This window comes from Zootoca vivipara, chromosome 11 (genome assembly GCF_963506605.1).
Source record: "Zootoca vivipara chromosome 11, rZooViv1.1, whole genome shotgun sequence".
Classification (NCBI taxonomy): domain Eukaryota; kingdom Metazoa; phylum Chordata; class Lepidosauria; order Squamata; family Lacertidae; genus Zootoca; species Zootoca vivipara.
The window spans coordinates 4,347,663-4,371,662 of NC_083286.1; the positions used below are offsets into that span (position 1 = coordinate 4,347,663).

General features: G+C 41.3%; 1 protein-coding gene across 8 annotated transcripts in view; it reads right to left on the reverse strand.

Moving 5' to 3' along the window:
- PRUNE2 (prune homolog 2 with BCH domain) overlaps positions 1-24,000 on the reverse strand; it is a 142,655-nt gene that overhangs the window by 18,544 nt on the left and 100,111 nt on the right. For 6 of the 8 annotated variants that reach the window (XR_004691591.2, XM_035100256.2, XM_035100255.2 and 3 more), the window contains exons 10-16: positions 15,395-15,474; positions 14,380-14,601; positions 6,802-6,978; positions 3,529-3,631; positions 1,870-2,001; positions 1,518-1,604; positions 594-692 (exon numbers count right to left, since the gene is read on the reverse strand). Coding sequence is in view for 7 of the 8 variants with exons in the window: in XM_035100256.2 (XP_034956147.2) it covers positions 594-692; positions 1,518-1,604; positions 1,870-2,001; positions 3,529-3,631; positions 6,802-6,978; positions 14,380-14,601; positions 15,395-15,474 (900 nt within the window). In the remaining variant the exon portion in view is untranslated. Of the gene's footprint in view, positions 1-589; positions 693-1,517; positions 1,605-1,869; positions 2,002-3,528; positions 3,632-6,801; positions 6,979-14,379; positions 14,602-15,394; positions 15,475-24,000 lie in introns of those variants that run through there. The other 2 variants (XM_035100253.2, XM_060280063.1) reach the window with 2 other exon arrangements.

Here is a 24,000-nt window from a genome sequence, read left to right on the forward strand (position 1 = left end):
TCATCCCCTTTTGACTTTAAGTACCCACGGAGGTGCTGCAGGCAGGGGGAGAGAGAGAGAAAGAGTCCATGGCAGAGGAACTATCTCTGAACCCTTTTGGGCTTGCACCAGCAAGGGCAGACAAACAGGGGAAGCTTTCTCCCCCCCCCCCAGTTGTTTTGAACAATCCCCCTTCCATTGGTTTCAGTGGGAGGGAAAATAACTATGCCAGCAGCTCCAGGGCTGGTGTAGTTTGTCTCACTTGTACGGGTTTGTATGTGTGGGTATGTCAGGGCAGTAGGGAGGGCCTTGGGTCTTCGGACCAAAGTCTTCCTCACCTACCTTTTCCCAGCCAATTCCATCAGAGTAATGGAGGTTGATCTTTCTGCTGCTGTAACAAAGACGTCTCTGTGTATCCACCTCCTTCTCTACCCCCAGAGGGGCTACTGGATACAGTGTACATCCCTCTCCAGGCATAGAGGGAGTATTCACAGTATTCAGTAGCCCCTCAGCCTACCTTCCTGGGAGCATAAGATTGCTCCCTAAAATAGCAATTATTTAGTTTCATAAAGGTAACATTTCCAATTATTATTCTTGTATTGTTTTTCACTTACTTGGCAATACTTTCAGGGATATTTACATATTCCATTGGAATTAATTCACCGAGCTCTGCCAAAGTGCTCACATATTTTATCTTACTGCTGAATTTTGAGCTGAAAACACAAAAATTCAATTAATTAATTAAGATACATTCACAAGTATACAAGATCCCGAGTGCCATGATAGTTTTCCATGTTCAATAACAAAAAGCTGAATCAATCACTTTTAAGTTTCACATGTGAACACTCCTTCACTGTATCTTCAGTATATACTTAGGGTTTTTACAGGACCGTCATGGAGATTAGGAGCCCACGCATGAGCATTGCAATGTGGGTTGACATTGCTACCCTCATTTTGTAGAAGGGGAAGGATGAGGTTAAATGGTAACCTGAGGGGTGGGGAGCCTTTTTGGCCTGGGACCACCCACCTGTAAAAGTTGACCCACAAGGGTGGAGGGAGGGTTCTGATTTGCCAGCATATTCCCCACTGCAGATTTAACCCTATGCTCATCAGTTGATGAGTGCGAGGTTAAATTGTGATGCTTTGGCTGTGCACCACTTTCCTGTGAGCAACACTGGATGCACGTAATGCAGAACAGAACCCCATCAGCTGATGTCTCCTTGACAGCTGGTCTTGGTTTTGGAGGGAATGACCTCTCAGGCCAAACTGGACACCCTGTCTTAAATCAACTACTAAGCTCATTGCTGAGATAAGATTAGGATAAGGACTCCTTAGCTCACAGCTCACACTTTTTACCAGCGTACCATCATCTTTCACACAGTAACAGTTTCTCTCGGAGGTATTTTGAATAAACCATTTGATGGCTTCCCTCATGACATTTTTCTTGTCCATTTCTCTTCTTCTGCTAACAAAAACAGCTTTAGAAGGACCTCTGGCCAGGCACAATCTCAGCACTTGTAAGAATTTGAAACTATTACCTTATGAAAGGCCGTGTCACTGCTAAAATTGTTCTGATAAACCAAGAGGGGTGAACAATGATGAAGGATTTCAAGTTCTTCCTTAACCTATGTTTGAAAAGAAACACATTTAAGCTTTCAAAGCAATATATTGCCCAAGAAAAATCTTGGTCATGTGCATCTTCTGCCCTAGTCAGGATTCATGCGCTTTTGACATGCCACACCAAATGCCCTTTTTCTCTAGCGTTTATTGGGAAATGTGAAACTAGCCCCTGCATATATTAGCATACTGAAGGAGAAATGGGGAGAGGGCTTTAAAATAATAGGTATGGGAGCCAGACAATAGATAGAAAGCAAGCCATGAGGTACAGACCGCCTGTCAATCATCTGGTAACATCTTTTCATCCATCCCAGTCCTGGCATCTTTCTCCTTGGTGTGGCTCCGTTCAAGTAAACAATCATATAGTCTTCAGCAACCATGAGCTCCAAGGTACTTATTACATATCTGAATGGAAACAGAGAGAGAAAATGAGTGAGGAGAGGGGGGACAATGAATAATTTGTTCAAAATCTATACTTTGCTCTTCAAAAGAGTACAATCTTGTGATATAAGGAACTGCAAAAGTTTTCATAAATTTCACTTTTAACCAATAGGGCTCTTGTAGTGAGTGGCAGACTTGGGCTGGATCTACATTGGTCTTCTAAACATTTGTTAAAACTAACGTTCCATAGTGCTTAATAGCAGTTTCCCATTGCCAGTGGCTCCACCTGGTGTCACATTTTAATAATGCGTTTTTAATGTTACAAACGAAAGTGTAGCTCTGCCCTTGGGCTTCCATATTTCAGCAGCACACACCCCCTTCCGTTCTAAGTCATTGTTGCAGCGCCCCCTGCAGCCCACATTCAGCTCAGTGTCCAGTGTGGGTGAACTGGTCATGCTACCCTAAATCCCCCTCTGCAGTAGCACATGTACCAATCCAACCCCACATGTGCTACATTTATATGCTAAATAACCACACACGTGGCACATGTCAAAATTGGCAGAGATACCCTCCAGGTGTGGGGGATATTTAACCAAGAGGGCCATACTAATTTTATTTTTTAGGACAGTGGGAGCTCAAACAAACAGCAGGGAAATGTCTACACCTGCTTCCATTGCCAGGGAAGTCAGAAAATAAGTGCAGAAACCCCAGGACACAATGAGTGGCAGGGCATTAGTCTGGAAATCCAACCACAAGACTTGCCTCATGCTTAATGCACAATATGGTCAACATTCGAGACTGAAGTTTTATTATTTCAGCACTGGCAGATTAAATGGAGATCAAGGAAGCCATTCCTTATTTGAACCAGAGCATGGCTGAATTCATACTTAACCGTAGGTGACATAGGAGTCACTTTGCCATAGCTCCTCCACTTATGATAAGTTGAACGCAGGAAGGAGTTTCAGTGAGTGGGACTGAGGTGCATATGGGGGGGGGCAATCTTATAAGCCCCGTTTCCAATTTAGCTAGCATAGCATGGCTCTTCTGATATGATTCTCCTCATTCCTCCCTTCCTCTAATATCCAAGTGGCATATGAAAATGTCACGAGAAGCAGCCTCCATGCCAATATATGAGATTAAGTACCAGGGTCAAAGGCTGGTAGATGCCATTCACTGGCTTTGGGTATGAGCTGTCATGTATGAATAGTCCTTCAAACATTCAGGTAGGACAAATTCCATCACCAGTAGTGAAGCAAGAGAAAAAGAGTTATGATTATGGGTCTTGGTTTGTCATCTCTGGGTGATTCTAGCCCATAACACCTTGGAGAATAGTAGGAAGGAGGCACACAGATCAATATGCTCTAATTCTTTCTTTTTTCTGTGCACAAACCAAACGTCTGTTTCACAGAGGACTATTAAATGACAAAGGGACACATATTTCTGATGCATTTAGATGACGTTTAAACCTTCAGCTTATCTCTCAAAGAAGATTGTTATCTATCACAACACAGTTGCAGGCGGCCACATTGTTCATGCCGCCTCATCACTCACAGGAAAAGGTTTTCCATGACATAGTTGTAATCAGTTCGACTGCTGTCTGGCAGAAAACATGCAGCAAACACAATGATGGCATTTAGACCATCCCCATAGTATCCTGTGGAAGAAACAAAAATGCATTTGTTTCTCATAAAGTATGCTTAATTGCACAATCTCTAGAAAGCAACCTAGCCGGCTTCACAGCTGCTGAATATCTATGTACATGCATACACTCTATATTTTCTGGGAGCAAAAAGTGCATGAGAGCAGGTCTTATGTCTTCTTCTTCTTCTTTGGCGATCACTTGTAGCCGAGTAAGATTGTCTTCCATAAACTCGGTTTTAACAATCCAGACCTCTTCTTCATTCCTGATTTGTTTGAAGGGAGATTTAAACAACATGGGTTATTTAATGAACTTTCATTCTGATTTGCTAATGGGAAGGTTAGATGGCATTGTGTCGAAGCAAGTGTTGTTCCACAATGCATCCCCTTCCTTATTGCAAAAAGGCTGATCTTTTGGGTAAGCAGGTTTCTTATGCAAAATCTCCCAATCAACTATAATTGTACAACACAAATTTGCTGGTATGTGATTGAATCCCATCTGAAAATAATGACAGCCTGGAAGCACCCAAAATATGTTTAAGCAATACAGTTCTAGAGAGTTGCAAATGAACTTTTGTCTTAGATGTTCCTAAAGTTATAAAATGTTTTAAATGTTTTCTTTGATTCATTTTTAATTGGATTGTCTTGCTGCTTTATTGTTGCTGCCACCCTGGACATCATTGGGAGGAAGGGTTGTATAGAAATTTAATAAATGAATAAAATAAAAATAAATCCTAGCTCTAAGTTCCATCTTCATCAAAAGTGTCTGCAGAATAAGGGCCATAATCAGCCTGCTCTGGGATTGAACCCACCTTTTCCCCAATCAGGGCTTATCTAGTGTCCATATTGAACAGTTGTGAGCAGCCTGCCTTGAAAATTTCCACACTGACCCATTGTGGGAGATTAGTGTAGGAGTGCTATGGATATTTCAAATGGCAGACAGATCACAGGCTTCTGCAGCAATTTACAGTGGTGCTGAAGAATGCCTTTGCATTCCACTACTTCCCCACTCCAGAAACAAAACAAAACAAAACAAAACAAACAAAAAACCCAGATTGGGCAGTGCTTTTTTCCCCTGGGGGTCCTCAAGGGTATGGAATTCCAGCATCTTTTTTCATTTTTAAAGCACTACAAAGTGAGGGACTCCGCCACACTGCTACCACCAATTTAAAAACCTGTCTGCTGTTACCACAAGTTGATAATTCTTTTACAGTATAGCAGAAGCTTTCCAGCTTTACAACGAGCCTTCTCAGAAGGGGATGGAGTAACGTAACCTTTCTACAACTTTATAAAACTCGCAAGTCCATAAAATAGTATTAAGGAGCAAATATTCTAAATTCATTATCCATCGAGGCATAAAGAATTTCATAAAAAGAAAGTACAAATAAATATCATATTAAAATAGACAATAATGTGAATGAACAGATTATACTATGGTAAAAAATAATATTGATTAGAAAAACAACAACCAACAACTTCTGGTTCTTGTAAAGTGTACGGTAAGAGGTTTCCTGCTAATAGAAATGAGAAAACCCTTAGGGTCTCACAAAGCAACTGCTGTCATATGGTGCTGTCATGGGTCCTTACTTCTAATTAGCTCTGAGGCTGCCATACTTTGGCAGATGTGTCAGTACAATTGCACAAGGCCACTTTTAATAGTTCTACTTTGTAATCCCACACAAAGCCAAAAGTTTATGTGCAGCATTACATTTTTAGTCACATAGAACAGGAAGCAATTCAAATTCTCTAATGGATTTTTTTTTTAATAGTTCTACTTTGTAATCCCACACAAAGCCAAAAGTTTATGTGCAGCATTACATTTTTAGTCACATAGAACAGGAAGCAATTCAAATTCTCTAATGGATTTTTTTTTTTATTTCATGCAGTCTGTTATGGTCAATAAAGGTAAAGGGACCCCTGACAGTTAGGTCCAGTTGCAAACAACTCTGGGGTTGCTGCGCTCATCTCGCTTTACTGGCTGAGGGAGCCGGCGTTTGTCCGCAGACAGTTTTTCCGGGTCATGTGGCCAGCATGACTAAGCCGCTTCTGGTGAACCAGAGCAGTGCACGGAAATGCCGTTTACCTCCCCCCCCCAGAGCAGTACCTACTTATCTACTTGCACTTTGATGTGCTTTCAAACTGCTAGGTTGACAGGAGCTGGGACAGAGCAACGGGAGCTCACCCTGTCACGGGGATTCGAACCGCCAACCTTCTGATCAGCAAGCCCTAGGCTCTGTGGTTTAGACCACAGCACCACCCACGTCCTTAGTTGGGTGCTAAAATCAGAGTTGTTGGGTTCTCAAGCTTACCTTGAAGACCTTCCCAATAATAAACAGGCATGTGGGAACCGGTTATGGTTACCCAGTCATGCTCTGCACATGGCCAATAATATACTGTTATTAGCCCAACTTGTTCCAGGACTGAAGTCTAGCTAAGACTGGAAAGTGTCTCCAGGGCTGAGGCCTGATGAACACTGACTTTCCTGCCTTAGTCCTTCTGTCTGTTCTCTTCACTGTCTCCTGTAAAGCATAACAGATTCATGCTTGGAAGAGGAGGGGGGGTCACAGGAGCCAATTCCGTTCTACTTCCTTGGCTCTTTGAAAAGCATCCGTCAGTCAGCCTCTCCCTGTTGTGACCTAGTGAGGACAGGATGAGTGTCATCCTCAATCCACGTACCACATAAAGTCAGAGAAACTGCTCTAGAATGAGTTGATTCACTTAGGAGACAAGAAAAGACAACTAAGAATCTAAAAGGTAGCCACATTCTTTGAGTAAAGGTCACAACTTTCATTCTCAGGCAGAAATAACTTGAACACCAACACAAGTGAGTCAATTGTTCCTGCAGTATTAAAATCTATAAATGCACCATGAACTAGTTTTTTCCTTCCTTAAACCTTTTCTTTGTAACTATGTAAGCTGGTCCTGGAAAATGAAGTGTTTTAAACATAGAATAAAAGTAATAAATGGTAAACAGATTGCTGCTACAGCTAGCTTCAGAATAGATCTCCCAATAGACAAGGAATTCACTGGGCAACCAGGCCTGTTTCTTTCCTTAATGAAAACTTAATCTAAATTTGGATCTTATGAGATAATAATATTAATAAAAAGAGTATTGTTTTCTATTTGGGGTGGGTGAATGGCTTTTTTGTTCCATGCCACTAAAACCGTAATGTAGAACAATCCTACCTCCATGAGAAATGACCCTTTTATAAGGCTCAATGGCTTTCATATCGATCCTCTGCTCCTGTTCTCCAATGACAACTGTTCTCCATAACCGGTTGTCTTCTCGCTCTTCCTCAGCAGTATATTCTGGGATGGCTTCAGATTCCTCTTGGGAAGCTTCCTTAATGGCCGGCTGCTCTTCTGAGGAGTGCAGAGGCAGGTGAAAGAGAGAATAAAGTGGCAGGTTATTACTGACATCTGGAGAAACATCATCAAATATGTTTTCACTTATGAGACCATGGCATCCTGCCATGAACTTAATTACACTATTCTCAACTCCTTGGCCCTGTAATTTTAAAAGACTAATGATCAAACTTACACTCCTGTTTTAGTATGACTTAATACAGGGGTGATGGATTTAGCTTGCAAATGAGTTTGAACCATACAGACACTGCTGTTTGTGAATATCCAAGAAGAAACAGCTGCACTGAAAACGCCTGTGTTATGTTGGGCTGTATAAGACTGTTTATTACACAATACTACAATGCCTGGAGGTAAATTTGAGGTTGTCAACTTCCTATTTCTGTGCTCCTTTGTACAGATGACGTTTCAGAAAACAGAATGGCCTCCTTCTGGACCAGTTGTTTTAGATTGACTTTTGTTCCTTCCCTTCCAGTTATTACCCTGCTTATAAAAACAACATGGAACTGTTTCTTGCACAATTACTGAAAAAACTCATCCCAGATGAGAGAGCCAAATACAGTACATAATGTTTATCTATGGTTTGGATTAGCGGTGCACTAAGTTGGACATCAATTATTTTGAGCCTAAAATAAAGTGTTTGAATCGGGGTTGTGTATGCCATATGTTAGCAGATCCAACCTTTGACAGTAGCCGCTGGCTCTTTCACTTGTATTGGGGGGATGGGACATATGGCACATTACAGAGCTGTCCTTATTCAGCCTGGACATCTGGCTATCTAGTTGTATTTACTGGGCTGTTCCCAGAAAATGAGCCACAAAATAGATGAGGTTGGGCCTACGTATGGTAGAGGCTGCAGTTGAAGAGCATTCAAAATTCATGGAGTGTTCCCAATATACAGTCCAGGGCATATCCAATGTTTATAGCAGTCTTTAGCTTCTAAATATTCAATCCTAAATTCAACTCAAACTACACATTGCAGCTAAACCATGTAGTGCACCTCTTGCTGGATGATAGCACTCATATGATAGCATATTGTATGCTGAAAAACAGGTAAGAATGAGACTCACAAATAAAGCATTACGCAAGAATGCAGTATTTATGAGGATTCAAACACAGCATCTCTGCAGCTGCGTTGCAAAGTGTTCAGTGAGATCTGTATCACATGATTGCGCTGCACATGCAAATTGCCTTAAGTAGAATCACACACAGGTACCATCAAAGGGTTGTAGCACCTTTGCTAATGTAGAGTGGAACTACATGTTATGCCTCCAAAGGCTGGCCAACATCTCCTCTGCAAAGTTGGGTGAGGCTGCTTGTATAAGGGCAGCCAACAGAATTTCAGCAACTACAGATTTCCACCCCACCTACGGTATGTGTCGTACATTGAATCTAGCAAATTTGTTTTTCCTACCCAACAATTAAAAGTACGGTAGAGATGCTTTGCCTATCTGGGGGAGGATAAAATTAAAGTAAATAAGGAGTTCAAAAATCATGTTATAAAGGAATCACTATTAAAAATATGGAAGAAACACAAAAGACTATCAGAGCCAAAAAAAACACCCAGATGGTTGTCACCTGTAGAAATATTAACAGTGAAAAATTCGGATGGAAAGTGTGGAAAATATAAAGATTTAAGAAGAAAAAGAAGGGAAGCTGAAAATAAAGGAATATGAAGAAATAAAACATCTATTGACAGGCTGGATTCAGTACCATCAAATAAACAGTAAATTCAACCAAGATAAATTGCAAAAAGGATTTATGGATAAGCCCTCGCTATTAGAAGAACACCTGCTCCAAAACAATGACAAAATTATTTCTAAAATGTATAACATTTTATTAGAATGGGAGGTTAAAGATGAATTAACAAAGGATACGATGGTCAAATGGGCATCTGATTTAGGGAAATTATGGGGAAATTCATGGAAGTTTACGGCCTCTGAAGGAATTAAGGAAAACATGATCAAAATGTTTTATAGGTGGTACATGACACTGGTTAAGATCCATAAAATGTACAAGACAAAAGATAATTTATGCTGGAGGTGTCAAAAAGAAATAGGAACCTTTGTACATATGTGGTGGCATTGCGATCAGATCAAACCCTATTGGAATCAAATTTTTGAAGAAATTAAAAAAATATTGATGTACAATGTAAAGAAAAACCCTGAAAAAAATTTATTGGGAATGTTAGATTAAGGAATAAAAAAACAAGATGAAAAAATATTTTTATACGCAACTGCAGCCGCAAGAATATTGATGGCCACATATTGGAAAAGACAGCATACACCAAAAATTAGTGAATGGCAAGAGAAACTATTCGGATATATAGACTTAGCAAAATTAACTAATTCAATAAGAGGCTGTAGTAAACAGAAATTTGAGCAAAATTGGGGGAAATTTGGGAACTACATGAAGCAACAATGCCCTACATTAAAATCCTGCATCTATTTTTAAAGCTCTGTACTGTGTGTGAGGACTACAAAGACAAGAAGAATTATCAGGGAAATCTATCATGCTGAGGGAAGCAGCAATCAGCTAAAAATTAATGAGACCAAGATGAGGAAAAGAGGAAGTTTATAGAAGGAGAGGATAAGTTTATTTGTGTGATATGCTTATTGTATATATGAGTTGTTTTATTTTACTTTATTTGATCTAATTATGAGTAAAGGGATTACTTGTGTATTAGATATTATTTGGTTTTTTATTATTATTTGTAAATAAGGAGTTATATTGATTTGTATGATTTGTTTATGTTTTGAGTTGTTTGATTTGTTTTGTTATGATTTGAATTCTAATAAAGTTTAATAATAATAAAAAATAAAAGTAGAGATGCTTTATCTTCCTGTACCCAAAGCTTCATTCTGTATGAGATGCCTTCATTCCAAGCCTAAAGACTAGTTCCTCAGGCACAGCCAACCAATGAAGGGCCTCTCAGCTTGACCTTCACTGCTGGGTAATTCCAGAGTTGCCACCTTCTGACCCAGAGATGAGAATCTATCAGTTTTAGAACTATCCCTAGGAAGTACAGTGGGCCTGAGCAAGCAGTAGACAGCAACATCAAGCTGCTCCCTCTGAGTGGCAGCCAAGGGGGAAGAGAATGTGCATGAACTGGAGACTGCTGTTGCGTTTGATAGTTGAGAAGACAGGCTGCAAACTAAGCAGAATAGATGCCATTAAGACTCTGCTGTCAGGCACACACCAATGACATCATGACTGCATCTTCCTATTTGCCTCAGCAACTGCTCAGTGCATCCTCTTCCAGCTGTGCTTCAACTCAATCTGTGCCTTCCTATATACAGAGCACAGAGAGTTCCATATAAGTAAAGGTAAAGGGACCCCTGACCATTAGGTCCAGTCGCGGACGACTCTGGGGTTGCGACGCTCATCTTGTGTTATTGACTGAGGGAACAGCTTCCAGGTCATGTGGCCAGCATGACAAAGCTGCTTCTGGCAAACCAGAGCAGCACACGGAAACACTGTTTACCTTCCTGCTGGAGCGGTATCTATTTATCTACTTGCACTTTGTGCTTCCGAACTGCTATGTGGGCAGGAGCAGGGACCGAGCAACGGGAGCTCACTCCGTCACAGGGATTCAAACCGCCGACCATCTGATCAGCAAGCCCTAGGCTCTGTGGTTTAGACCACAGTGCCATCCGCGTATCTTTCCATGTAAGTCGTTCTTTTTAAAATGGTCCTGGACAAGGGCTGGAAGGTTTGCTTAAAGATGCTGATTAAGTATGTGTGGGTGAGGGAGAATGACAATGGGCAATATATTTAGCTCTGCTGTCCCACTAAACAGGCTTCTAAAAAGCACATAAGCATAAGTGACATAAGCTTCCTTTAAATGTAAGTCTAACATAGGCATTTGTCCCTTTTAAGGCTCCCTCAGAAATAGAGTCAGTCTAATCAAAATGCATTGGGAACCTTTTCAGTCAGCATTTTCGCAGTAAAGAGACAAACTAATTAAAAATCTAGACTGCTTTGCATCAAATTTTTCTCACAGCTGCTTTTTCACACACCTGGCTTGTGGGCCTCTCTGAGGCATCTGTTTGCTCTCTGTCAATAGGCAGGATGATGAGATTGGTGGACCTTTGGTCTGACTCAGCAGGGACTTTTAATATTTTTATTAACTAGGCCCAGTAATTATTCCATCCACATAGTTATTGAGTTAGGTTGTGTCTTCAGAATCATTTTAAGAGGGAGGTTTCTTTTCTGCTCTTATATTTCCTAGGCAGAGTAAGAACAGCCACCTCAGGCAGCGGATTCTGGGCGCCATGAAAGTGGAGCAAACTGTTATTTATCTACTATTACCACATTTTTACTACCAGAGAAAGGGAGAAGCACTTGTGGGATCTTCTGGCTGAGGTTCCGAAATAGTAACCTGCTTTGGATACTATGCCGCATATCCTGGCTTCACAGTTTAGAATCATAGAATCATAGAGTTGGAAGAGACCACAAGGGCCATCCAGTCCACCCCCCTGACAAGCAGGAAACACCATCAAAGCATTCTTGACATATGCCTGTCAAGCCTCTGCTTAAAGACCTCCAAAGAAGGAGACTCCACCACACTCCTTGGTAGCAAATTCCACTGCCGAACAGCTCTTACTGTCAGGAAGTTCTTCCTAATGTTTACGTGGAATCTTCTTTCTTGTAGTTTGAATCTATTGCTCCGTGTCCACTTCTCTGGAGCAGCAGAAAATAACCTTTCTCCCTCCTTGATATGGCATCCTTTTATATATTTGAACATGGCTATCATATCATCCCTTAACCTTCTCTTCTCCAGGCTAAACATACCCAGCTTCCTCAGCCGTTCCTCATAAGGCATCGTTTCCAGGCCTTTGACCATTTTGGTTGCCCTCCTCTGGACACGTTCCAGCTTGTCAGTATCCTTCTTGAACTGTGGTGCCCAGAACTGGACACAGTACTCCAGGTGAGGTCTGGCCAGAGCAGAATACAGTGGTACTATTACTTCCCTTGATCTAGATGCTATACTCCTATTGATGCAGCCCATAATTGCATTGGCTTTTTTAAGCTGCTGCATCACACTGTTGACTCATGTCAAGTTTGTGGTCTACCAAGACTCCTAGATCCTTTTCACATGTACTGCTCTCAAACCAGGTGTCAACCATCCTTGTTTAGCTTCTCCTTGCATTGCATTCATTCTCTGAACAGCTTTGTAATATTTCTGTTTCAAAATAGGAGCACTTTGTAGTCCAAAAATATTAGCTGATATCTCATCCCGAATAGTTTTGTTATAAGACAAACTCTAGGAAGCAAAAAACCATTTTGTTTGCTAGCTACATCAATAGGCAGGTAAGAGATGGTGAACAATTTACTGCACTGATAAATCTGCCAGACTACATTTTACTCATCTAGAGAAATACAGAAGATACAAAATGTGAGCTGCAATCCAATAAAACACTTAGCTGATGCTTGGCTTCAAACATTTAAGCACTGATTGTTTGCAGAAATAATGTAAATGGAGGGAAAGCATAATTGCTAGCAGTGGGGATAGGTATTAGCAATAGCACAGAGAATGGGATAAAATCACTCCTTTGTCTCTACCTGGATTTCTATGGTACAGCAGACAAAAGCAGAGTAAAATCAACCTCTGAGCAGACCTATTGGTATTGTACTATAAACACAACTTTTGTATCTGGCTTATGTAAATATTCTTGGGTTGAATTCAAAGTTAGTCATACTCAGAGTAGACCCATTGGGCAGAATGCAACAAAGTTGTTGCATGCACTGAACAAGGTCTGCTCACGCAATGGGACTGTCCCTGCCTCTCCTCCCTCCTTGCACCCCTAAGTCTGTTCTGGAGGGGTGGGGGAACCCCAGAACAGGTTTGGGGTGGGGGTGAGGATGACTTCAATATTGGTCTCTACAAACAAGATGAAAACTACAAAGTGAGAAGCATTTTGTGCCCAAACTTATGCTCACAATGCAAAGCTCAAAAACAGCCTATGTGCAGAAAAGTGGGATTGCACAAGAATGAGGAATTATGGAAAACCATGTATGCCACCTTCAGCAACTTGGAGAAACAGGTGGGATATAAATGTGATAAATAAAAATTCAATTAGAACTGGTAGTTTCATTTAGCTGCAGTGGGCATCAAGACAGAAGCAGAGCATAGTTTGATGTGAGCTAATGACTGGTGCCTTTCCTGGTGAAATTCTGCCCTGAGTTTCTCCAGTGACAAATTGCTGAGTCTATTAACTATAAGTTGCTTAAACCACTTGATCTGTGAAAATGCTGTTGAGCTGTATAAACACCATTGTTCTCAGTTGTTGTTGTTGTTGTTGTTGTTGTTGTCGTTTAGTCGTGTCCGACTTTTCGTGACCCCATGAACCAGAGCACGCCAGGCACTCCTGTCTTCCACTGCCTCCCGCAGTTTGGTCAAACTCATGTTAGTAGCTTCGAGAACACTGTCCAACCATCTCATCCTCTGTCGTCCCCTTCTTAGTCCATTAAATTGTGTGAGTTTCAGACATTTAAGCCCTGGCTGGGGAATCTGTACCCCCTGCCCCCCAGTGCTGATGGGTTACAATACCCATAAACCATGGCCATTAGCTGAGGTTGATGAGTCCAACAACATCTGGAAGGCCTCAGGTTTGCTGCCGATGATTTAATCAATTAACAGTGCAATCCTATGTCTACTCAGAAGTACAGTCCACTGTTTTCATTGAGGCTTATCCCCATTTAAATGGGGATAACAGACTACATTTCCACGAGTAAAAAAATATATCAAAAGGAAATAAATCTTACTTTCTTTATGGCATATGTGCCATAACTAGATCATCTTAGAAGATACATTTCTTTCTATGTGGAAGATACTCTTTCTTTCTAGGAGTGCCCCTTCTAAAGATAGTAGTTGCTGCCTGCCATTTTTAAAGTGCTAAAATTAAAAATAATATTTTTAGCTAAGAAATCTGCTGCCCACATAACCAGAGGCTCATTTTTAGTATTTCAAAATCAATGTAATTAAATGACTGATGGAACACTGAAATCTTGATATCTGACTTGAAATCATTACTATAGTGAAAGCAGTGCATTCTGCCACAGCTTTATACATGATACTCGAGTCAGAACCTGTCTTCGTTTCTGAACACACAGCTGAGTTGACAGCTGAAGCCCTAGAGTGAGAATCAGGGCAGTCTCGAGCAGCTCGGGCGCCCTGGCGCTGAGGTGCGGCGATCGCTCCAGCGCCCCCGCCCTCGCAGCGCGCAGCATGGCTTCCGCGCGGCTTTGCAATGCAGCGCCCTGCCTGCTGGCCCGGTGCCCTAGCACCCCGCGCCACCAGGACTATACCGGGACTGGTGAGAATCACTTTCCCACTGCTAAGCCTTCCTAAAAATAATATAGAAAATGCACATTTCATCACTTTGCATGCTACTTTACCTTCCCAGTTTATCTCATTAGCATGCCCAGCATATTCAAAAGAATCTGCTTCATCTGGTGTGTCCAGGTCATCTACATTGATGTCAATTTCATCCGGAGTGTCCAGGTTATCATCAGAAAGGACAGATCCTTCACTTTGGTCCAAAGAGAGATTGATATTCGGAGCTGTGAGTTTTATCCTTCTGGGGTTGGAACCGTCGATATCTAGAGAATTGGGAGGTTCTGAATAAGTGTGAAGATAAAATAATCTCTGTTTTAGATAAAAACTATTACGTTGAATAACATTTAAATAATTCTGCCTCAGCCAGCCATATAAAACTATAATATTTCCATCAAAATTTTGAGGGGAAAAAGCACATTACCATATAATAAAAATGTACCTAAACAAATTACATTCACACATCCAAGGATTTAAATTAACGAGGGGGGGGGACATAGAGGAGATGGTATTACAGCAAAGACGCTGTGTTGTGATTAGCATAGATAAATAGCTAGATGGGCCTTTCAGGACTGATCTAGTACTTCTCTGTCATTTTCTGGAGCCCTGCAAGTCTTATCTGGAATCCTGGGCTACTGCTGTCTAGACTGACCTATCCTACACACCTGTGCTGTGTGGAGTAAATGGGTTGAGAAATGGGCCCTACTATGTCAAAGTCTTCTTTCCTAACCAGCACACTTTAGGCAGCAATTTGAACTGCATTGTTTTGACTGTAATATGTTAATTTAGAAGGCAACTGTAGACAAATAAGCTGCAGACAAATTTAGCAAGAAAGTGCAGAGTAGCTAATTATCACATGAGCTCATGCCTGATGACACAAAGCACAGGAGAGTGTGCTGCAAATTATAATCTTTTGTCAAGAGAACCATTGAGTTAGCTAAATAAAGCAAAGTTAACACATTTTTCTTCTAGCACAGGAATGATCTCGTGGCAGCACAGAAACATGCTTCTCACTGAATTAACAAGATGCTTAGGAAAATGAGGAGGATCAAAAATATAATTAAAAGGTTGTCTTACCAGGTCTCATCTCTGTAGCACTGGAGTCTAGAATAGTCTCATTAGAAGGGATATCCATTCCAACATCCTCCGATATCAATCTGAAGCACACACAGACAAATAAACAAGCAAATATCTTAGGCTTAGGGTTTTGTATTAGAGCCATCATAGTGCACTAGGTGGAGATCTACCCATTCTGCTTTCATTGGACAAAACAGAGAAATGTTAGGGATATGCAATATGCTCCTTTCACTGAGTTTTAATCCATGTTAGAGAATTAACACTATTGGGGGGGTATTTATTTATTTATGATTAAATGTATATCCCACGTTTCCTCCCAAAGGAGTACAGGGAAGCAGACACATCAGTGATTAAAAATACAATTACAAATAAAATAACATATTAAAAACATTTAAAAATGATTAAAACAGTTTAAAACAATTAAACCTGTTAAAACATTTAAAAGCAATTAAACATGTCAAACAATCACATACTCTCAGGGCTAATAATTTCAAGGCTGCAAATAACAGTATCTTTGAGCCATCACATGCCTGGGTAAACTGGATTGTTTTAAAATTCGTCCTAAAGTTAATAAGAATGATCAAGTTTGGAGTTTCAATGAGAATTCTGCTGGCTCTCAAAATTAGGGTAACATTTCAGGATGAAAACTGGTTTGTTTCAAGTGGGTCCTTTCATGATTCTTCAGACAATGAGAAATCAAAGAATCCTGTCCTGAAGTGCAGAATGTACACTTCACTTTGTATGACTGAGCAAGAAAACAAGCGGGAATCCCAGACTCCTGGTCACAGAGGAGAGAATGAGACTTCTCTCCCCTTCACCCCAGCTCTTTCTTTCTCAACTAGGTAATGCAGGACCTGAAGAAAGGAGTATATCTATATCATCCTCAGATGTGCTAGTAAGGAAACCACTGACAAACCAAACCAATAAAGATGATATCTGGGTAATTATGCACTAATAATAGCAAAATGAAAATAAATAATGGTGTGATCATTATTGTGTTTTGGCTACATGACAGAATAAGGAGTAAATAAGAGAATTAATTCTGCACTTTTTGGAACAACATAGTCAAAATTCCCATTTCCCATCCAGCCTACAGTTTGGAAACATAAACATTGCTCTTAAAACAAAACAAAACAAAACAAAACAAAACAAAACAAAACAAAACAAAAGATGAAGTTTAGAACAATTTGATATTTCCTTGTAAGTTACTTTCTCATTATATTACCATGTACAGGAGGCAACCATTTTGCACATCCAATTGATGTGTGACTGCCAACACAAGTCTCATTTTCAGCCTCAGAATGGGGCAAGGCAGGAGTGGGACAGGGTGGGACAGGGGTGGAATGGGCTGACCCATGACTGCTTGTGCACACAAGGACCGGAACGCAACCCCTACACAAACGGGGAGTTGCCTGTATTTCAGATCCTGCAGCAATGTGTGACTATTAATATTTTTTAAAGCACTTGTAACAAAATGTTTTACAAGGTCGAAGGGCCAAAGCCTTTTGAAGGAGACGAATCCCTGTTCTTCTAAGTATGTGTGATCAATCCTATAACCCCTTAGATAGGAATAAGTTTCTATGAACTCAAGTGGACTTGATTTTGAGTAAACGTTTTTAGATGGCACCGCAAGTATCCAGAGCTCTGGACTGATAAATTAGGCTTACAGACTTACTCAAGCAAAAACCAGAGTATTTTCCAAATATAAATTGTAGCCATATTTCATCAAATAAAGTACTGGGTTGTTTTTGTTTGTTTTTCACAGAACCTTCTACCAGCTTTAACTTTTACATTTTTCATGCTCCTCTGGATTCTTTTAAGGAGATTTTCATTTTATTACCCATGTTGTCTTGTTATTCAAAGCTTTCTTCTGGTTTTGATTTCCCTTCTAACTATAGAAGATGGGCAGCAGATAACGTGAGCACAAAATAATGTTTAAAAACACCATGAAAGAGAAAAGGGTATCTGCCCTAAGAAGAAGATTATGACACCGGGGCTTGTAATGTCAATCGTCCTGAAGTTAGGGCAATTGCAATCAATGGTCTATTTATTTCATTGTAGAACTATGAAATACAACCCTAGAATTAAGTGTAAAGATGACTAAAGGTGACTGTGCTTGAGGTTTATGTCATTATGATCTTCCCAAAAGAGTAAACAGAAAGAAATTGTACAACAAAACTCCAAGTGATCTTAAAAATAAAGGTTCCTACATCAAGTATTATGGTATTAGGGAGCACACCCACATTTAGGCAACCCTAAACAGAGCTATTTCTGTTTACTGCCTAACTGGGGGGGGGGGTTTAACAGCATATTCATATATTTTAATCAACATAAGTGAGTAATGCCAGAGGCAATGCTTAACAGAGACCATGTTGTTACTGCTTCTGAAGTCTGCCTGGCTCTATTTTTTCAAGCTTCCAGGAACCTTTTGGAAAAGACTCGTGATGATTTTGTCCTACCTATCATGCCTTAAACTTGACTATCTATGTACCATAGTTTTCATCATAACTTCTAAAGCCAAGCAAAAGTAGCTGCTTGATAATGTTGCTCAAGTGCCTAGTAAAAATGGTTGTTCCTCTTCCCTGGAATCCCTTTCCTACTGAGATTACCAAAAGTTGGTTTTAAAATAAAAATGTGTACACACTTAATGACCCCAAGCCAAATCTAACCTAGAAGTTCTAAATAGCAATTTATCAATTAGCAATTCTTCCTCTGACACCAAACTACCCTCTAGTAATTGAGTTAATATGCCTGTTGTCTTTGTCCAGTACTTTGAGTACTGTTGTCTTTGTTCACTTGAGTACTTTTGAGTAGGCATGCATAGGATTACAGTGCTAACTGATCACCTTATCACAGACTTTCAGGAATACTTTTGCAGAGTCAATCAGCAATATGCTATACAGACAACCCCAAACAGCTGCAACAGCAATAACAAGATGTGGAAATAGAGCAACTAAAGGTAAAAGAACATCTCTGACAGCAATAGGCCACGAACAATAAACAGAATTAGGAAAATATTCATTTACAATTAGAGGCCATGTATGTTAATATCCGCCCCTATGAAGTTAAACAACAGATCATCAGAGCCAGACTGATACCCAGAGAGAACTTGCTGCAAGACAGACCCAAAAAAGAAAATAACAGAACACCACTAGTAATCACATACAGCTCCTAAATTAAAACAGTACAATGCATCATCAGAGATCTACAACCTCTCCTAGACAATGACAGTTCTCTTTCTCAAGCTCTGGGAGGAAGACTTTTCATTGTCTACAGACAGCCACCCAATCTTAAACAACTTTAAGCAGAGGCTTGATAGCCATCTGTCAGGAATGCTTTGATGGTGTTTCCTGCTTGGCCTGGATGGCCCTTGTGGTCTCTTCCAACTCTATGATTCTATGATTCTAACTCCTCACCCACAATAATACAACCACTAGACTTAACATGGACACTGGTACCAGATAAACCCAGATGCCAACTTTGCTGCCACATCCAGGTGGCGCTGTGGGTTAAACCACAGAGTCTAGGGCTTGCTGATCAGAAGGTCAGCGGTTCAAATCCCTGTAACGGAGTGAGCTCCCGTTACTCGGTCCCAGCTCATGCCCACCTAGCAGTTCAAAAGCACATCAAAGTGCAAGTAGATAAATAGGGACCGCTCCGGCGGGAAGGTAAACGGCGTTTCCGTGCGCTGCTCTGGTTCGCCAGAAGCAGCTTTGTCATGCTGGCCACATGACCCGGAAGCTGTCAGCGGACAAACGCCGGCTCCCTCGGCCTATAGAGCGAAATGAGCGCCGCAACCCCAGAGTCGGACACGACTGGACCTGATGGTCAGGGGCACCTTTACCTTTACCTTTTTTGCACCCGCACAACACCATTACTGGCCCCAACAACATCAAACATACCATCTCAGGACTATTTAATTGCTCATCTTCTAACATTGTGTATGCCATCAAATGCCAACAGTGCCCTTCAGCTCTCTATATTGGACAAACAGGCCAAACCCTACGCCAAAGGATAAATGGACATAAATCTGACATCAGGAATCACAAGACAGAGAAACCAGTAGGAGAACACTTCAACCTCCCAGGACATTCTATACAAGATCTCAAAGTAGCTGTCTTATTACAAAAGAATTTCAGAAATAGACTGGAAAGAGACGTTGCTGAATTGCAACTTATTACCAAACTTAAAACTTCTGTTTCAGTGTATCTGAAGAAGTGTGCATGCACACGAAAGCTCATACCAATGACAAGCTTAGTTGGTCTCTAAGGTGCTACTGGAAAGATTTTTTAAAAATTTATCAGCCCAAGCTGCTATAACGTGCATGGAAGATTTCAAAAGCTTCCCCGGCTCCTGCTTAAAACAGTGATGAACAATCTCTCTTCTTGAACCAAGGAACTTCTATATATTTCAGCTTGAAAGGTACATGTGGCAGAAAAATATTTATGTGCAAAATCTTCTGGGGACAGCATGATTGGCACTGAGTTAGTTGAGAAAGGAATGTTCCCAGCCGACCACTGAAGGGTTACCTGCTTTGCAACCTGACACAAAAATACCCAGGGAACCACTTCACATACAATTTCTGAAGCTGTGAGCAATTTTGTAGTGAAAACAAAATCAGTTTCTGACATTGGGAAAGATTCCTGCCTGAAACTCTGGAGCCACTACCATTCAGTGAGCCAGATCTATCCGTGGTCTCTAGAGGCAGTTTCCTGTGTTTCCTGTGTTTCCATGTGACTCCATTGATTTCAATAAGCAGTTGAAAGTAAAAAACAAACAAATATTTGCTACTGAAATGTACTCCTACTGAACTGTACTTCCCACTCCAGAGTCTGGGCAATGCTGAGTAGAAAGCAACTATGTCATTTTCCTCCCACACATAATTCTTAGTTCCAAATGTTGGGTGCTGCTATGTTTTCCTCAACATGTGGGAGGGGCAGCTGTGTTGCTCAGGAACATAACCAGCATTGTGGGAAAGTTCCTCCACTGCTATACAGACAACACATACATTTAAAAAAAAAAAATATGCCAGCTCTTCTGAGGAAGAATCCATTACTTTTACTTACAGTACAGTTGTAAGCAGAAGTAGAGACAGGAGACTTAAGAAAGCTGATTAATTGTACAGCCTCCATGGAGTTAAATTTCTGTAGACACATTCTGCAGCATTTGCTAAGCTCACCTCGGCCTTCTTGCAGCTTAATTAGCAAAGCATAATTAAGATAACCGAGGTAGAGAAGGCCTTATCTTCTGTTTGTTGGTATTTAATTTGCAGTACAGCAATCTGTTTGTACAGCCACAGTGAGATGCTGCAGAGAGAGAGAGCTATCTAGGCAACATGTTTTAATTATCCATAATATGCGCAGTACAAAATGGTGTATAAATATTGACAAATAATTTTCACAACCACAGCTGAATGAGAGAATTGCATGATTAATCATTGTGGTTATTTCTGTTTTACTGATAATCTAGAAGCATCTATTAGAGGTCAGAAAGGAAGTTTCTGCCACGATGATGTCAGAATTCAGTGCTTCCACAAATCAGAAATATCACTTGGCAATTTATAGCTGATGGCTGAATATCCGTAAATTTTGTATTTCAGGAAAACATTTCATTTCAAGCGGTTGGGGGGGGGAGTTTCCTTATAACACATGGGACCTGGCCCCACCAACCTCAGTCAGTTCTCAGATACTAGTCAAGGGGGTCCTGGCTGTGAGCTTCCTCCTCTTTAGTTTCTGCTCTGCCCTTGTAGAACTAATATGCGAAGAGAATGGGGACAAGTGAAGGATTAGTTGCCTCTACCAGCCACGGGGTTCTGCTCCACCTGCTACTCCCTGCCTTCTTCCACTCTACCATTCCCAAAGGGCACCAGCCATCACTGACACGGTGGCCAAAACATTCAGGGCACTTTTGCTTCCAGTATAAAGGAATGAATAGAATGATAGCAAAAAGCCTCTCAGATGAACACACAGCAGCCGCCACCCGGCAAGACTGAGCCTGGAGCAGCAAATGACAAAACATTTTCTATTTTATTCTGTACCACATCAGGGCTAAAATAGTCTCAAATTAAGAAGTGAGCATTTCCATCTCAGCTCTGCTGAGATTTGACTCTTGTAACAAATCTTATCATTACTGTCAACTGAAATGTTTAACTTCTATAACTCCAAATATGAAATATTTTACTATCCTCATCATCTTGATTTACCCAATAGTACAGTAGATTTGCAATAGGTCCACCCAGTGCTTTTTTTCTTTAAAAAATGTTTAGGGGTACTCTCATTTTGACTCAAGAAAATCACCATTCTATAGTTCAAATCGGGGGAAATAAATACAGTAAATGGACAAAAGTACCCCAAGAAATAAAGCACTGGGTCTACCATTCACAGGTGTATATACAGTAGATGAGGAGCTAAACTAAGGGTATGTTCACATTACAGCACTTAAGCACAGCGAATTGGTGTTATGCTGGTTTTAGAAACAATTTCAAATAGTAGAAAGGTAAAGGGACCCCTGACCATTAGGTCCAGTCACGGACGACTCTGGGGTTGCGGTGCTCATCTCGCTTTACTGCCCAAGGGAGCCGGCGTACAGCTTCCAGGTCATGTGGCCAGCATGACAAAGCCGCTTCTGGCAAACCAGAGCAGCGCATGGAAACGCTGTTTACCTTCCCGCTGTAGCAGTACCTATTTATCTACTTGCACTGCATGCTTTCGAACTGCTAGGTTGGCAGGAGCTGGGACCGAGCCCTAGGCGTCACCACTGTCAAATAGTAGCATGCTATAACAAAGTACAGGATAGATAGACATTTTGGAAAACATCATGTGAACACATATTTTAAAAGCCAGCACTGGAAACACAGTAAGTGCATGGTAAATGAGAGTGTGAACACAGTCAGAGAGGAAAGACTAGGATGTTCCCAATGGCTATAGTGCATTCTGAAAGAGCAGTGCAGTACTATAATGCCAATTCGAAAGAAATCTTAATAAATTCAGTTGGTTTACTCCCCGGTAAGTAGGGTTAGTCCAGCCTAGTTAGTCACATTTACAGTTTAGGCTATAAATAACAGAGTAGGCTGTTATCTATATCATGTGCACCCTTGACCATGGGGACCCATGGGGATCCGGCCGCAACACTTGGCAGGGTTCACAGTGTTTGACCCAGCCTTCTATCTCGGCGTCCATGCCCGGCCACCAGACGTAGCTGCGGGCCAGTGCCTCCATCCTGACTATTCCGGGGTGGGACATGTGCAGGCCTTCTAAGACCTTTCTCCTAAGCAGGTGGGGGACTTGACTCAGCTACCCCACAATATGCATCCCCTGTGCGTCGACAAATCGTCTTTGCGAGCTGTGAAGCTTGAGAATTCCGGTCCTGGCTTTCTGGGCCACCCCCTCCCCACCCATTCCGCAACACGGGCCAATAACCTGTCCTTCGCTGTTGCAGTGGCAATGTCTTTCACATACAGGGGCTGGTCAGGTAAGTCTACCAGCTGCACTATCTGGTGAGCTGGAGCAGGATCTGGGCCACTTTCAGGCAGCAGTAAGCGGCTGAGAGCACCTGCGTGCCCCATGGCTTTTCCGAGTCGGTGCTGTAAGGAATATTGGTAGCCAGCCAAGAAGATGGACCAACGCAAAACTCGAGGGCAGAGCACCTGGGGTGTCTGGTGATCGGGGGCAAGGAGTCCCAAGAGGGGCTTATGGTCGATAACGATAGTGAAGGGTCGACCATAAAGGAAATTGTGAATTTTTTAAACTCCTTTAACCACTGCCAAGCCCTCTATGTCAATCTGGGAATAGTTGTATTCCGCTGGTGTGAGGGTTTGAGAGAAGTACGCCACTGGGACTTCTCTCCCGTCTGATAGTTGGTGGCCCAGTACCGTGCCCACCCCGTAAGGGGAAGCGTCACAAGCCAGCACAACTGGGAGATTTTCATCAAACTGTGTCAACACCGAATTAGATATAAGCAATTCTTTGACCCTTTGGAAAGCTTTTGCCGGTCGTGGGCCCCAGACCCAAGGTGCTTTTTTGTCCAAAAGTCTGAGCAAAGGCTCGGCCACCACCGCCTCGTGTGGCAGGAAAACATGGTAAAAATTTATGTTATTTCAACAAATCTTTCACAGATAGCTATGTATCACCTTGCTTAAAAATTAAAGAATAAACAAAGGATATATTTAAACAGGGATCTGATCCTGTTACGGTGGCATTGCTATGATGTGGAAAAGTTAATACTAAGCATTATCATATCCATATTTACTCCTATGTTTTACTTTGTTCAGGAGAGTGTGAATAGGATTGCAGTATTAATAATAATAATAATAATAATAATAATAATAATAATAATAATAATAATAATAATAATAATAATATATTATTTATACCCCGCCCATCTGGCCGGGTTCCCCCAGCCACTCTGGGCGGCTTCCAACAAAACAGAAATTCTAAAATACAGAAATCCATCAAACATTAAAACACAGAAATCCATCAAACATTAAAAGCTTCCCTAAACAGGGCTGCCTTGAGATGCCTTCTAAAGGTCTGGTAATTGTTGTTCTCTTTGACCTCTAGTGGGAGGGCATTCCACAGGGTGGGTGCCACTACCGAGAAGGCCCTCTG